Raw genomic sequence first — 16,949 nt, 5'->3', positions numbered from 1 at the left:
CAGACGGACGGTCAACTAACTCGGAGCGCAGACACCACAAACATTTTGTTGGCGACACGATAAAGTTTCAGAAGTAGCGCTCGTTGGCAAACGCGGTGATTTGATGGTAGTTTGATGACACGGCACGGTTGCCTCAGTCATCGGTCCGAGCCGCGCATGATGCGTGCGTGAGTGAGTGCGTGCGTGCGTGTGGAAAAAGGGGGGGGGGGGGGTTGGAGGGAAATAGGTGAGAAGAAATGTATGCACTTTTTTCCGCAGTTTTCTTCTTATCATCATTACTCGTGGTCGGAAGGAATGTAGGCAGGAAAACGTTTCAACGCAGTTTTACGGCGATAGCTCTTCTGGGCTCCTCCCACCACTCAAAATGACGTCCGTCGTTGATGGTATAGTTGTTCTAGCTGTAGTTTGCGCAGCAGGGCGTAGGGCTTTCCTCGTCGATGTTGCCAAATCCTCGAAAAAGATCGCCTGCCACCCGCGGGAATCGAACCTGGTCCCGCTGCGTGCGAAACGGAGGCGTGTATACCACAGAGCTACGCCACAGCGTTAACAAGCCGCTTCATACTCGGGCTGTTTGTACAGTACCCGATATCCACTGCACGCTCTAAATGAAAAACAGAAAAAAAGCAGATTTTATTCATGCCAAAGACCCAATTCACACGAAAGAGGACCTGCCGCATTACTCAGAAATTGGGTGTAATATTTTTGGCTCCTTTATCCTACCGCGAATCTACCCAACGGACTCGTGCACATCCATTAAATCAGGGAAACATACCCGTATAATCTCCTCTGTGCACACAAAAAAAAAAAAAAAAAAAAAAAATGAGCTTATTGTTTGTCTATTAAACTCTGGAGCAGATACCAACTTCCCGGGCCCGGCGAAAAGCAACCCGCCAAGCTGAGCCTGCACGCAAATAACCCGCATTCACTGCGATACGTACGGACGAAAATGTCTCTAAGTAAAAGAAATATGCTTGCAACCGAGTTTTGATATCATTACACGGAAACGAAACAGCCTGTCCTCTCGCCTAAAGTGAAATTCAGAAAAAAAAAAAAAAAGAGGGGGGGGGGGGGGGGGGTTGGCTTTGAAACGGAGCGCGTCTATTTCGTGAAAGGAATGCGGCGCAGCTCGGAATCGAAGGGCAGAGCCGGGACTGCAATCGATGCTTTACTATTCGGGACCACGAAGGTTGGCGGAGAGTGCAGAGCGCAGTTCCCCTTGTCGACAGAGGGATGTCTGCGGCATTACTAGGTTAGGTTCGCTGGCGCCCCCCACACGAGCGGGAGTGCCCGCATTGCGCTGTGCAGTTGCAACAACAAAATCAAAGGCGAGTTCTCGCTGTGAAAAATGAGGGGGGAAGGCCAAGCAGACGCAATGCTCTGCAATCCGCAAGAAAAAAAAAAAGAAATAAAAAGATTGTGCACTCCTTATTACAGTGAGGTTGCCGGGTGGCATTGCGCTGTGCTTGTGAACACATTTTGATTGCTATTCCGAGGCTCTCAAATTGCTTCTTATTTTCTTTCTTTTTTTAGGTGTAGAGAAGTAGGTAATTTTTTCTTCTATTGTTTCTTTTTTTTTTTACAGCAATAGTTGTTAGTTGGACACTTCGAAGGTTTCGCGCCGTCGACCGCGCTCCCTACCGACGCGGGCCATTTTCGGCACTCAGCCAAAATATTCCACATTGACGTCACCCAGCTGACGTCCCGCCAGGCATCACGTCACCTGTTGTCAGCTGAGGCCATGACGTGACATCGTCATGTCAAGTCACGTTGCACAGTGACGTCACGCGTCTTGACGTCAGGGACACTACGAGTTACGTGATGTTACGACGTCACGTGACAATGAAGTCACGTGATGTCACGACGTCAAGGTACACTGAAGTCACGTGATGTCACGACGTCAAAGGACACTGAAGTCACGTGATGTCACGAGGTCAAGGGACACTTAAGTCACGTGACAATACCTGGTCACGTGACACCATGACGGCACGTAGAATCAAACATGAGACTGCTGATAATGGAAGCAAAACAAAAGCGTTTTCGTTATTCATGCCAGAAGGTTTTCGGGCGATAAAACCAATAAAGCTAGGCGAGTGCCAAGCTGGCGAAACCACAGGCGTAAAATGAGGTGAAGCTACAAAGCTTAAAACTTGAGTGCGCCATTTCGGAATTGTTTTTCAGTGGCCACAAGGTGGTGTTAGTTTGTGTCCAATAACAGTGCATAAGACGTTCAGGCAGCCACACCAACGAGACGGAACGGTTCATGCAAACAGATGCACTTTCGTTGCTTTCTAAATTTCAAACCTAGGACCGCAATTTTCTGTGTTCTGTAATTATCATCAGGTAGTCGTAGTTTGTGTCCAAACTAGTTGTTTAACAGGTTCACAAAATGTTCACTACTTAATACACATTCATTGGTTGCACTGGAATTTTCGTCCGGTGTTAGTTTAATACGAAACACCTGTACGGTCTCTATGGTGCGGGCTCGCACCTTTACCATTCATTCGGTCCTGACGTGACACCTCAACTGTCGCTGTGCTTCAGTTTAGGCGATGCGCAAGTGTTTACCAACTTTTCTTTCAACGTAACTTGCCGATATTGGTTTTGACCTTCTCTTGCAATAACATTTTTTTTTTCAAACGTAATTTATTTTGATTTCGTGCATCCGGTGACATTTTGTACTATATTTTTTTTCTTTCTACAGGGGTAGCTGTTAGTGCCCCTTCCCGTCGAAAAACGGCAATATTCGAATGCGAAAATTCACGTGATCATAGAAAGGAAGGATGCATTTCCTCTAGTTCCTTGCATAATCATGTCAACTGTGGCGAAGCTCTCCTATTCGGCCACCGACAGACCGAGCCAGAAACGAGCATTACCACCTGGATATATTTCCCCGCGACGAGGTGCTGCAACAGGTGTCTTATATTCATCACTCCGAGGCCCACCGAAGCGAGGCACGCCTCGCTCTCCAACGATATTCCCCATCACCGTTTGTGCGGCAAAACCGAACGACCCGGTGGTGACGCGACGGCAATCTTCGTTCCTTTTTTTCTTGCGGCCGTCTTCGAACAATGAAAACGGCCCTCTTTCATTTCTTTTTATTTTCCAGGAATCGCCGCCGAAGCGACCCCCAGAGACGAGGGCATCGTGTCACAGCCTGAGGGGGGGGGCTCCAAATCGTGCCGGATCACCAGCTCCGGTCGGAGGCAGCGAAGATTGATCCCGCGGCGGCGGCGAGGCTCGGCGGCATTCCCCTGAGCGCACTTCTAGCCGCACCGGAGCCGCGATCGATAGCCGTCGTCTCCGGCCGAGGAGAAGAAGACCGATGTCTCTCCGCTGGGGCGCTCCCCTGACCCGCTTCGCGCACCGCGGCCCGATAGAGACGGAGGAGCAACACCTCCTCGCACTTCGACGTCAACGGCGGTACTTGCGCCCAGAATCGTACGCAACGCGTGGCAAGTAGCGGGCTACCTCTAGTCACTTTCTTTGGTAACCAAGTGACGACCCGGTCACTTTTCTGAAGAAGAAACGGGTAACGTATTTAGTATGTACTTCTGGAGAGGAACGTGTACAACACGAGTTATCCTATTTGGTTGTCCCCCGAGCTCACGCCTGTCACTTTTAAAGCAAAAGAACGCCCACGAGTACATAAAAAAAAAAAAAAAAAATCACGAATGCCTTAAGAAGCTAGGCATCACTAAGGACAGGAAATATCACGACGCGGCTGTCTGCTTTAGAATAATTGCCTATCCTGAGCACGGAAAGAGTTAACCGTTACTTGGAAAGCTGTAATAAGGAGTCCTTTTTTGAATCTCAGAAACGCACTTCGTTACTTCTCGAGCCAGTAATGAGTAAACGCATTTAGCTACTTCTGGAGGAGAACACCTACAACGCAAGTACCTGATCGAGTTCTCACCTCTTGCTTTTTACTGAACCCCCCCCCCCTCCACCTCCTCTCCTCCTCCTCCTCCTCCTCCCCCCCCCCCCCCCCCGAAACTAAATCCTGGCTGCGTGTCTGCTGGACGACCAACTCTTTAGTGAAGATGTTCTTCCACACTAACGGGTGTAGAACAAGACCAGGCTTATCTCCAGTAAATGGTTGCTAGTCAAGCAGCTCCGAGCATCTTTCTACAGAAGACACAGGCACCACAGCGAATCCCGGAGACGATACGGAGGTAAGAACTGCCACTTGATCGTTGTACGAAGGATGCAACTACAATGGCGCGTGGTCATTTTATGACGTCACGGCTAGACTAACCAATATCACTTGGCGGCAACAAACGACGGCATGTTTTTTTTATTATTTTTTGTCATGTATAGTGTCGTTTGAAGGACAGACGATGGTGATATTTAGATACTACAGGAGAAACTGGCGCCCGAAAGAAGCATTAACTAATTCTTTAAAAGGGGTTTTAGTTTCCTTGAGGTAGTTGATACACTTTTCTTTTTTAGTTTCCTTGAGGCAGTTGATACACTTTTCTTTTTTTCCTAGGGTGCACAGAGCGATAGGTCTCCTTTGTCCTTTCGTTTGCATCTGCCAGTGTCCAGGAAACGTTAAAAAAAAAAGGGGGAAGAGAAGAAGAAAAAGAGAAAGAAGGAACTGAAAGCGAGGAAAGGGTACGCGAGAGAAAGGGAAAGCGCCTAGAAACAATGGAATGGCCACTCCGGAAAGGGGCATGTGACGCCGAAAGTGAAGGGACAACACGGAAAAGGCGGGAGGTAAAAGAGCCTGGAGGGTGGAGCCCCACGGACCTTGAAGCGAAGGGAAACATGGCGGCAGCCATATTAATACAAAGACAAAAACAGAAAGAAAGCGGAGAAGGCGCAACGGTGTCCGATTATTGCCGCAGACAAACGCAGACCTCACAAAAAGTAATTTTCTCTGTTAAAAAAAGAAAATACAAAAGAAAACCGAGAGAAAAATAAAACAAAGAAGGTAAAAACGAAAGCGACTGTGTTCCTTTCCCTGCTGGCTTTTGTTTTTGACGTACGGCCGGGCTTCTGTTTCCTGCCCGGAACCGGGCTCGTGCTCGGACAAGCGTACGGGACGATTCCGGAGCGATCAGAACGGACGAGCAAAAAGAGAGAAAAAAAAAAAAAGGAGAAAAGAAAAAAAAGGTGCGATTCGAGCGACCCATATGAGCCGTGTAGGTGTATCCAACGGCCGCAGCGCGCTGGCCCAATGACTCGTGGTCATGCCGGGCCTCGAATATATCCTTTCTTTTGCTCTAGATTTCTACTTACGTGTTGTTTTTTTAACACAGATTTTGTTTATGAGCTGGATTTAATGCGAAAGGCGTTAGGTTCGAGTGTAAAAAAAAGTTGTTATACGCAGGCCAAGGCAACGTAACGCGTAGCTACCCATATAAGGCAATATATAAGCATAGAAAGCGTGTCGATGCGTACTTAGTCAGGATTAATCATCCTTAATTACAATTAGCGAGATTTGTGGGGAACGTTCAATGTGGGAAGCACTACAGATTCTGAAATTTCTCGTCAACGTATCAGGCACGTCCGGCTTGGCGCACGAGGAGCTCGAAATGCACCTGTGCTGCACCAGGTTCCACTGTATACACTGCTTGCACGTGACGCCTTCCAGTCGTTATTCTCGACTTTTTGCTCGTTTTGACCTACAAAAATGTACAGGACACGAAAACAGGACATAAAGGAAACTGTGTTCAACAATTCACTGGGAAGTCCTTTACTATTTGAGGCGAGAATGGGAGTTTTGAGGACGAGGACGTACAGGGCTAAATTTCAGGAGACAGACACATTATGTGCTGCCTGCCATAATGAGAGCGAGGCACCCGAGCAATTGGTTTTGAACTGCACGGGGCTTCGCCCTGCTCTCCCTGAAGGGGTAACAGATTTGGCCGGGTCCCTGGGTTTCGCTGGCGACGATAGAAGGACGGAAGAGAAAATTATTACAGTCACAAAGAGGTGATTAGAAGATGGGTGGAAATTATCGAGAGAAAAATGAATAATGCACAACTAACTAGCCCAGTTGGGGAGAGGGGAGAAAGAGGAAAATTGGAATTCCCTCCCGCGTGGCTCCGGCCTAAAGTGTCAACCCTGTCCCCCAGTGGGTCCGATAGTGGTGAACGCCGACAAGGTTTGACCAGAGGAAAATTGGCGACTCCCTCGCCGGGCGGAAGAGGCAGGGGGAAATGTTATTTAGTTTTTTTTTTTTTTTTTTTGTTTCGGGAGGAATCGTATGTTTGTCTTTTTAGACTTAGATCATGTGCTCTTACAAAGGGAATTGCCATTAACATCCATCCATCGCTTGGCTGGTGTCCGAACAGACATCGGACTGCCAGACGCTTGAATTTCTACAATTTATGACGGAGTCGTGTCGCCTCGCGATTCTTGTCGTATCCTGTTTGGACAGGCCTTTAGCGACCCGAGCCGTTTACCCAAAACATACGCGACTTGGCCGGTCCGTTGCGCGCGCCCAGCCAGAGCGTTAGGTAAACGTACCTCAAGCGGCGGGATGAGCTGCCTCCCCGCGACGTTGCCCTGGAGCCTCGCCGACAGGGCGACCACAATCCCGGTGTAGCCGTTCTCCTTGAGTTCAATCCGGGACGAGCACACCGGTCCGCCGCCGCGCGCCAGCACCACCAGCAGCCGCAGCACCACGACGCACCACGTGCGCCCAGACGTCATCGTCCGCGCCGTTCCACCCGCGCAGTCAACACACGCACACCTCGTCGCCTCCGTCCCGCACTCAGCGCCTGCCGGTCCCGACGGCCCGCATACCACTCCCGAAGATCTTGTTCCACAAAGGTCCACAGGAGATCGAACGTCCCGGCACAGGAACCGCTTGTTCTTGTCGCCGCAGGTTCAACTGGAGCAGCCTGGCACGAAAGAAAAAGAAACACCCGAGTGAAGATAAATAAAAAAAGAACAAAAAGGAGGCACGGAGATAATGGAAGACACACAAATGCAGAACCGGACTGAACTGTCGTATTTTAGCCCAATTACCCGGGCAGCCTCTTGAATGCAGTTAAAGGTGCCGGTAGAACTAGGGTATTATTCCCATCGCGCACCGACTCGCCCCAACTACACACCTTGCAAACCCCAAGTGAGCGGAATTAGTGCGGAGGCAAGTCTGTGAAAGACCGCGCCGCGAAATGTAATTCCGAGCTTACGGGAAAGGGAAGGAAAAGAGGCGGAGAAGGAGGAGGGGGGGACGCGAACCGCGGCCCTCGTGGATTTCGCTTCGTTTTGTTTCGGAGGAGGCCCAGCGAGGCATTCCGCTTCGTCTAAACAGGCCCCGAAGAAGAGCTCCTGGCTCGCCCGAAGGATGACGAGGGAGGGAGGAAGATTTGGGGGAGGGAGTCCCGCGAACGAACGAGCGGACGAACCGGCCGGCAGGGCCGGCGGCCCCGGTTGCTCGGCTCGGGGTGAAGATGCGAAGAGTCTAAGCTCCCAAAGTAAACAAAGACGAACCGCAGAAACGGCCGCCGACGCTTTCCCCTCTTCCTTATTTCGCCCGCCCCACCCTTCCCCTGGAGCGATATACGTACCAACAACGAGATTTTCGTCCCCACACCCTCTGCCTCCCGCTCTGTTTCTCTCCACCGCTTCCTGTTCATCGTCTTCTAGCTAGAAAATAACGGTAAGAAAAAAAAAGGAAGAACGGAACGGAAAAGCTTCCCATCAGGTTTCCTCCCTCCCGAGTGAAACGGCGGCTTGGCTTCTGGAGTTTTGAGGCATGTGCACGTGGTGGAGTCGGGCAGCGAGTGCACCCCCGCTGCGCGCGACCCGGGCCAGATTTCTTCCAGCCCGTCACGCCCCCCTCTCGGCCGCCGCCGCCGCGTCTCTACACGTTTTCTGGTAGCTGCGGTTTTCTTCGCTCGGTCGGTCACCGCCCGCGCTTGGGACATCTGGGTCTCGCCTCTATTCTCAGCTTTTCTTTCTCGGGACCGGGCGAGAGGTGTCTCCGTGATCCGTCACTTTAGCAAACGAGGTCTCTGCCAGTTGTCTGAACGAGTTCCTGCCTATTATCATCATGATTATTATTAATACATTTTTATTTAGTTTCAGCAGAATCTGTTTTCATTGTTGCCCAGCATGACTTTAATTCTTTTAACCTCGTTTTTGTTTTTAAGTGTAACCTCGTTAATGAACAGTTTGTGAATGTAAACACGTCAAGCTATTGATGTATGTGCAATAAATAATCTATTTGATTCTAAGAACGAACACAACAGCCGGGAAATTCAAACATCCAACTCTGTTCATCGTCACCGGTTGTTCTTTCACCAATGGAAACAGGAAGAAAAAGAAAACACTTCAGTCCGGCTTGCAAATCGCTTTACTAAAGCTACGAGGCGAAGCAACTTCAGTCGTATTTCTGTATTGATTTCATAGCCGTTATTAAATGAATCACAATCGGAACTCTTCAAATCAGAAATATCACTAGACCCGGTGAGGATTTTGTATCGCCTAAAAAAAAAGCCAAATTAAAAAAAAAAAAAAAACCTCGCCGTTAAGCAAAAAAGAAAGTATATAGATTTTTGGGAATACGAAAGGTTCAACCACTATCGCGGAGTTCAAACCAGCAAAGTGTACCGCGCGCTGACAAATAACATCTCATCGAACGCGCACACGTCTTTTATCATTTTGCATTACTGGGAAAACGTAGCGTCCGCCAAAACTAATGGCGTTATTAACGAAGGCTAAACGGCCGTTCGATGAAACACTGTGGGCGTAGAATTAATCTCCCCTTGGCTCTATTCATAATGCCTTAGAGGCACTACATCGAGGGCTTTTGCGCAAGAGGCATCAATCTGTAGTTTGCAAATTCTGGAGCAACCCACGCGTGAGGCCCACTCTAAATCACGTTTAGCCAAGCCAACAAACACTTCTCCCAGCGCAAACTAATTGTTTTCCATTATCGTTCGTCAACCTTTCATAACCAGCACACGGAGGAGGGTAAACCTTCGTCTCGCAATTTATGCGCAGGTATATTCGGAAGATGCCTACTGAAAGCAACCATAGAGAGGTATGAACGTACCGAAGGAACTCTGGGTGAACACGATTTGCAACGGCATGACTTTAAAACCCCGAGTCTGAGATGACAGGAACTTTAAGGCAATTGCTAGCGTAAGGACATGGGCGCAGCGAGCAGACGACGCACTCAGCCCGCTGCGCCTGTCGGGAGATGGCGCTACATTCATCGGTAGCTCGGTCGTCTGCGAACATGCCACCCTTTGACCCTAGGTAGTTATACCAAGTGAATTTTCGCCACCTCAATGCACATTCAATCAAAGCTAAAGCTTTTTACGTGCAGGCGTCAGTTTTTGTTTTCCGGCTCGTTCTACAGCGTAATATCCAGCATCCTGGTACTTGTTTTCATCTTCCGAACCGTGGAAAACAAAATAAGGCTTCTTCGTTCCACCGCTACGCGCTAAACTAAAATGCTTGTTTTGCGAATTTAAGACCGGTTACCTGTTATTTTAACCAAACGGAAAAAGCACCTTCGTACATTTTTTTCTTCTTTTTCTGAAACAAACAGTTTGAAGAAACAATACTACTTTACAAAACGTGTAAAATATGCGAAAAAAAAAATAATTATTTTTCTTTTTTCTTTAGGGGACAACAAGTACAGTTATATGATACCGTCCGTGTACCGTCAATAACGGAGCGAGCGCAGCGCACGAACCTTGGGTTTAGTGCGGGAGTTTGTGAATAGCCGCTCTGAATCTGCCCCCTATCAGGTTTCCGTTTTCCAACAGACAGCTCTTTGAAACGGGCGGGGGGCGAACTGAGGAAGAGGGTTTTTGATCATAGTATTCAGCGATTCACCAAGTGAGAGAAGGGGGAGGGGGAGACGGGAGAGAGAGAGATGCGGGGGAAGTAGAGAGAAAGAATATAGCAGAAAGACGCGAAGATCCACGCATGTTGGGGGCTCACAGATTTTGAACTGAAGCGTTCCTCGGCCGACCGCTCGAGGGGATCCCATTTCAGAACCAGACGAAACCGAAAAGGGCCAGCGGGGAGAAAACTGAAACCGGAGGGGGAAAAAAATAATAAAGTAAGAAAGCTCCTCTCGCAGATTGCCAACAGGTGCGCGAAATGTGTGGAAAACGCTTTTGGAGGAAGAAAAAAAAAAAAGAAAAAAAGAGCGGGCCGAACGGTGAGGATTGTGATGAGGGCCTAGCCGGGCTTTAGAATTGGGCTCCCCCCCCCCCCCCCTTTTTTTTATTTATTTTTTTATCGCGGCGAAAGAGCAATTTCGATTCGAACGATGACGATTATGTGACTGGTCCGAAACGGTCGGCGGGCACTTATTAAAACGGCGGTATCCGGACGAGCGCGCTCAAGAAATGTGTACAACGAGCGATAGGTATAATGGGTTCATGCTGAAATCACGATGTAACTCGATTGTGCGTTACTGCGTTGAAACTAAAAACGAGACGAACAAAAATATAAAGACAGTTGGATCACGAGAAAACTTGTGTTTGTGGAAAGCTCGAGGTAAAATGGCGCCGCTTTGATTCGAGCAGAGGTAGTTGTCAGGGAAAAGCTTTCGATAACAAAGGCTACGTGATGCACAGTATTTCTACGCTGCACTGTTTCGACGCTTGACTAGAAAAGACATTTAAAAAAAAATGTAGAACCCATAGTCGCGTTGATCTATGAATGGGATAGCATTTAACACGCTAAATTTAGTGGAGAAACTGGATTGGTTCAATGGTCACGTAACGTCAATATTCCCGCTAAATTTAGCGGGGAAATTGAATTTGTGCATAGGTCACGTGTTTTCAGTTTACCGAAACTGAAAAAAAAAAACCGGCCAAAAAACAGTATAGCCGTATAGGAAAAAATCTTGAGTAAGAGTTTAACAATGCTATCGCATTAAGAACTTAAGCATAGTAGAAGCGTTTCTAAATTAAAATAAACTTGCAATCGAGTGTTATTTAATGTTAGCAAGCATGCAATCTTACGCAGACACAAGGGGGAAAGAAAGAAAATAATCGGTGAAAAATGTTTTGCCAAAAAAAAAAAAAAAAGTCGAAACGATATACCTGGGAGCGTGAACCAATGACGTCAGAACTATATTAATTTATATTATGGACTGTATAAACGATGCACAGTACATGAAGTACAGTATATAATATAGAAACAATTTCTTTTTCATTGGTGGTTATAAACGTGAATTGCGGTCAAATTAGCGGCGAATAAAGCACGCATAAGCTGCATCGAGAGAACGCTCCGCAGGTTTCTCAAATCTTGTAAATCCCCCCCCCCCCCCCCCCTCTTTCGCGAGCATTAAAAGGCAAGAGTTAATTAGGTCAGACTGCCCGATAGCTGCGAACGACATTACAGCTTCTGTAGAATGATTACAAAAGCTGAATCGGACAACGGTTACTGATTACCTATGTGCCTTCTCCACGAACCTGAGCTGCAGAGTATCCCGCTGTATCTAGGCAGCCTTTATGAAGGCACCCTAGCTGTATCTATGAAGGAGATCTCGTAGATTGTTTCCGCCGCCCCCCAACGCTCTCAGCAAACCGCTACGATACCGCTCTCCGCAACCCCCCCCCCCCCCCCCCCCCCCCCCTTAGATCTTTCACTGTTGTAACAAGCCTATATACTTATTCGTTAACACCTTCCTCTTTCCCCCTTTTCCGTTCGAGGGAGACGACCAGTCATTCGGACATTTGATTGTTTATTTGAAGCAATAAAATACACTATATACTGGGCGCATGCACAGAATGCAGCTGGGAGAGACGTTTCCTTCAAAGCTGTGTTAGTTCAACATTATCTTCATCGTATTCAAAACACCCAAACACAAGGAGAGGAAAAGAAAAAAGGGTCAAATTTGTCACTGGAATTTTTTTTCACTCTCGAGATGCCCCTACGCGAATGTGCCTCAATATGAATCATCTTCCATCCATCGGTAATCTTTCGAGGGCCGCACACCGAACTCTCATAATACTTAGCAAAGGCGGTAGAAGCGCCGACTGTCCCCTGACTTGAGGTTTTAGTATAAATAATAATACTTGTGGCTACTCAGAGCGCAGTTTGCGTCTGTTGTCTACGCTGTAGATAAGAAATTGCTCATCCAGATCGAAACAGTCGGGGATTGAACCCAGGATCTGCTCCGAGCTACGGTGCGCACATGTAGACACATTCGGCCACCGATCCCCCCCCCCCCCCCCTTTTTTTTTCTCTCTTTTTTTATTATGTGTTTAGTGTTTGCGTGTGCTCGAAACTTCAACTGGACTTGAACTTACGATAAAACAAAGTAACAAGTTCCAAACAATCACAGCGGTTTTTGAACATTGACAGCTTTAGAAGAACCGTACTAATTAACTAATTAATTTGTATTTGCCGCTGGATTTTGCCGTCCTTGCCGGCCGCTGGCACCTCGTCGGCAACCTGTTTGCCTTTTGTGCCAGCGGACCGTTCAAGTCGAATTTGTATTTGACTTGAAAAAATAAAATGATTGATTGATTGATTGATTGATTGATTGATTGATTGAACACGCGACACTACTTGTTTTCTTCAATTCTTCTAAAAATTTGCAGAACAGAATTCGGGGTTAGATACAGCCTCTTCCCGGCAAAGCATCACCGAACTCGCGTCAAACTTCACGGTTTGACCTTTTATGACGAACTCAAACGTTCGTTGGAAGCCGTGCGCGACGAAGGATTCCGTCCGTACGGTGGAGGAGGGAAAGGACAACAAAGGCCGTTCCATTAGTGCCCACTCATTAGACAGGGCCAAACAGAGCGCCGAGTTATTCGGGCGCTAATGCAGTTCGCGTCCAGAGAGACCCCCCACCCCCAGAAGTTTCCGCGCCCGGACCAGCGCGAAACGAAACGCGTCAACAAGAGAGCTCGGGCGCCAAGAGCCTCGACGCGCTACCCAGCGTCACTCGGCAGTCAGATCTATCTTTGATGGCGTTGTATGGCTCGCGTCGGACGGCCGTGCCTGCCAGCCAAGGACGCCAAAGAGAGCAAAAACTCGGCCGTCGCTGGACGCTAATTGCGATCCGCGCCAAAAGTGCCAGCCGATGGTCTCCGAGTCGGTCTGCGCCCGCGATCGCTGGCATCTGGGACAACTTGTCCCGCTAAAGCAGGCCAGAAAAAAAAAAAAAAAAAAAAAAAAGTTAGATGAATAGTATAAGCACACCCAGGTATGTAAAAAAATAAAAGCATAAAACCCACTCTGCAAAAAATGAAATATAAATTAAGAAAAAAAAATATGTGACGATCACATGACGTGATGCGTTTCGACGGGCCAGCAAGGTCGTGATTTGTTTGAACTGAACTTGAATTGAACTGGTGCATCGGTCACGTGACGTCAATTTTTCCGCTAAGTCTAGCGGGGAAACTGTTTCGTTTACACTCAGGCCATCGCGGAAGCGGGGGACGGGCCACTAAAAGTTGCCGCTGGAAAACAGAAATGAGGAAGGACGCGATAAAAGCAAACACAAATATACCATACCATCTTCCTTTTTCTTCGAAAAAGTTGCGTTTGGGTGGACAGAGGTTTTAAGAAAAAATTAATAGAATAAATGCACCCAGTCATACACCAAAAAAAAAAAAAAGAATACTACACCCAGGAAAGATTAAAACATTGGACAAGCATTAATGCAGAAATTGTGCGCCCAGGGTAAATTAGGCAGAAATAGAACAATACAGTTCCTTTCTTTGGCAAAGCTGCACCCGACTGAACGCGAGTTGGAGTTCCGGTTTGTACGATCGTTCTATAAATTTACTATACAAAAAAAAAAAAAAAACTTTAAGAAATTTCATTTTATTCGAGTTCAACGCACAAAATTAGCAGCCGCTAGCGCAAATGTCGTGATTAAAAAGTTAGAAAAGCGCGATAAAAGGTGGAGTTCCAGTAGCTGCGGTGAAGTAAGGAGGCACAACAAGCGAGACCACCGAGATCCCGCAATAAAGCCCCGTTAGTGGCAAAGGAAAACGATGCACGCCAGAAACAACAACAACTACGAAGATCTCGTTTTCGCGGCGGCCGCGCCTACTTCGAAAGAATCCCCCCTTATTCCTTCGGCGCGGCCGTGGAAAGCAATCTCCGAGCCCAAACTTAAATTTTCGAAGCTTTGGCGAAAAGACCGCCCCCCATTTTACGAGCTCCAAACCCCTCACGGCACGGGAACAACAACAACACCGCGGCCGGGCCCCACGGGAGAGCAGACGCGATGTGCGCCTGGGGTCTCAAACGCAACAACAACAACAACAACGACGACGACCTCAAAAACAACGGGAAGAAAAATAGCGGGACAACAACGAGGTCGTTATAAATGACGCCCAGCAGCGAGCGGCAGCAAAAAGCTCGCGAGAGCAGCGGCTGAGAATTAAAGCACGATGAGCTTTTACCAGTAGCGAGCGAGGCAAGCGGTGACCAAGCAGGGAAACGGCGATGGACCTTTTTCCGCATAAAGGCGGCATCTCGTTCACGAACTTACTTTGGTGGCTCTTGTACAATTCGGTGTATACGTCGATTCCGAGCACACACTGTTAGCGCGAAATTACAATCGCCGGTTTGCTTTGTTTTCTTTTTTTCTTTCGCCCAGGATTGAAGGACTGTCATCAAAACTACCATTGCGATGAAATGTGCTCGATAGGAGTGGTAACCTAAAGCTGCGGTCAAGTACAAGAGACAGTCGGCAAACACTGTCTCGGGCGTGTTTGTTCCATGACATTGGCCGTACAGAAACTGCCCGCGGACATGTTCGAAAGCATGTGTGAAGTGGACATGCCTAGAACATGCTTAGGTCATGTCTGTGGATAACTCTGTCATCATGTTTGTCTACAGCGAACGCCGCGTCTTCTTGTTGCATTATGTATATGAGCAGCACGACATACCCTTTGAGATCAAATCCAAACAATTAAAGCGCCGAAGCTGTGTTCACGCTAACAGTCTGGCGCAGTGTACGTAAATTGATGAACACGCGGGAAATTATGTTCATTCTACTTGAAACATACTGAAGATCACTGGTTGGAACGAGCAGAGGAGAAAACTCTCAGAAGTACAGTCAGCGGCACTATCGAGGTGACCAAGTTTAGCGCTAGCCGGGGTGAAATGCCGCGACGGTTGCCTCCGATATGCTATATAGGTTACGAGACCGACTACCACATCGCAAGAACAGAAAATGTGAGAATCCAATGCAAGCTTTTTTAACATGTATGTTAACGTAACCCGGGCTGGGCTCTTATGCCGCCCCGGGCTGAATTCCGCTCGGCCGGCTCCACTCATTTTGACACAGCCACAGTATACCGATATCAACATATTCTTATATTAGATCAATCCTTTTAACGCCATGCAGCACGATAGAGCTTCAAATAAGACTGGAGAAGGAGTCGAGTAATTTTTAGACATAGCACAATATGTTTGAGTAGATTAAAAGAGACATTGAACTAGTGTTGAAATAAATTTCTCCCTAAACAATTTACTAAAACCGTTCATAGAATTTACGAAAGTTTCAAAAAAATTATTTGGGACCATTTGCTTCGGATGTGCACCCGAGTCCATTTTGACCAAGACCATTTTTGCAGAATGGTCGAGTGGATGGAGACACGCAACGTTCATTCGCTGCGACGGCGCTCCGCCTCCAGGTTTTCCTGCGGGTACCGCCATCTTGATACTTAGTGCGGGGCGGGCCCGATAGACCCATCGTTAAATTGTTTTTGAGGGGGGGGGGGGGGGGCAAACCAGACACCCCCCCCCCCCGGGGCCGGGGGCGGTGCCCTTGATATCCTTTGGGCGCCGCCGGCCAGTGTTTGCCGTGCCCAGTGGCGGCTGTTTCAGAGGGGCAAAACACATGCCTTGCCCCCCAGTCTGAGAACTGGGGAGGGGGGGGGGGGGGGGCGAGTGCCCCCCTTGAGTCCTGAGGCATCTAGAAATGCCTCAGATGAAAAAGGAATCGCACAAGTGAACGGTATTTGTACATGCTCGCAAGAGCAAGTATTGTAAATTTTGTAAGCAAAGGTTCTGCGTGGTCTGTATACGAAACATCCGCAATATAGGGTACAATTTTCTTCTTTTTGCGGTAGTAGTACATTTTGAAGATTAGTTTTTGGCATTGTAGCTGACACAAGATGGCAATAGTTTAAACAAGCCTGAAATAGAGCGTGGTAAATTTGTAGCTTAATGTTGGGGGGTAAAACACTCCGACAACGAGCGACAATACCGACAATTCGAGAAAGTTCACCGACTAGACAGTTGACATGCGATTCCCACGTCAAGTGTTCCAAAAAAATGCACCTAAAGTTTCATGTTTATTTAGTAGTTCAATTTCTGAAGTGCCAAGTTGGATAGCAGGATTTACCACGATTGGTTTATTGGTAGCCCAGAATAAAATGGCCTTCAATTTTGTTGCGTTTACGTTCAGCCGACATACCTCAGACCACTGAGAAAACTTTTAGAACAGAGTGCGTTTTTTGTTTTGTTGTTGTTTTCTTTTTGAAGGAATTTTTGCGGTTGACCGCCAGGATCGCGATATCCGACAGCGTGACACTCCGGCTTTTGTGACGTCATTTGTTGCCATTTCGGAACCACTTTCGACGGATGGGCGGAATAGGACGTTAAACACGTCAGTCGGAAACGCGTTCCTGACAGCGTAGTGAGTGCGTTCCAGCTAACAAAACCCGGCATTCTACCCATCTTTTTTTTTTTTTTACAGCGTAGCTGTTTGTGGTTAGGATTCCGTGGATTTTCATGTGCGTCAGCAAAAAATCGCACTGCTCTTTTTGTCGTCATTCCAAGCGCTCGCGTGCCTAGTTTCCTTTCGCTCTCCCGAGATGGCGGTCCCGTCGCGCGTGTCGAGTTTCCTCCGGCTTCTCGGGGCGGCGAAAGTTCGTACCTTTGTTCAAAATATTTCGTCACGTCTGTGCCGTGTGCTAAACAGCTACGCCGGTCATCCACCTTCAGAGTGGAATGGCTCACGGTTATGTTTTTTTTAAATTTATCTT

General features: G+C 47.8%; 1 protein-coding gene across 1 annotated transcript in view; it reads right to left on the bottom strand.

The window, feature by feature from the left end:
* The window catches only part of LOC121832994 (calcium-activated chloride channel regulator 1-like), a 340,038-nt gene that overhangs the window by 255,162 nt on the left and 67,927 nt on the right, over positions 1-16,949 (bottom strand). The window contains exon 2 of the mRNA XM_042291349.1: positions 6,475-6,851. Within this exon, the coding sequence (XP_042147283.1) occupies positions 6,475-6,660 (186 nt within the window). The 5' untranslated portion in view covers positions 6,661-6,851. The remainder of the gene's footprint in view (positions 1-6,474; positions 6,852-16,949) is intronic.

This window comes from Ixodes scapularis, unplaced genomic scaffold (assembly GCF_016920785.2).
Source record: "Ixodes scapularis isolate PalLabHiFi unplaced genomic scaffold, ASM1692078v2 PGA_scaffold2__306_contigs__length_199485367, whole genome shotgun sequence".
Classification (NCBI taxonomy): Eukaryota; Metazoa; Arthropoda; class Arachnida; order Ixodida; family Ixodidae; genus Ixodes; species Ixodes scapularis.
This window is presented reverse-complemented; position numbering and strand designations above follow the sequence as displayed.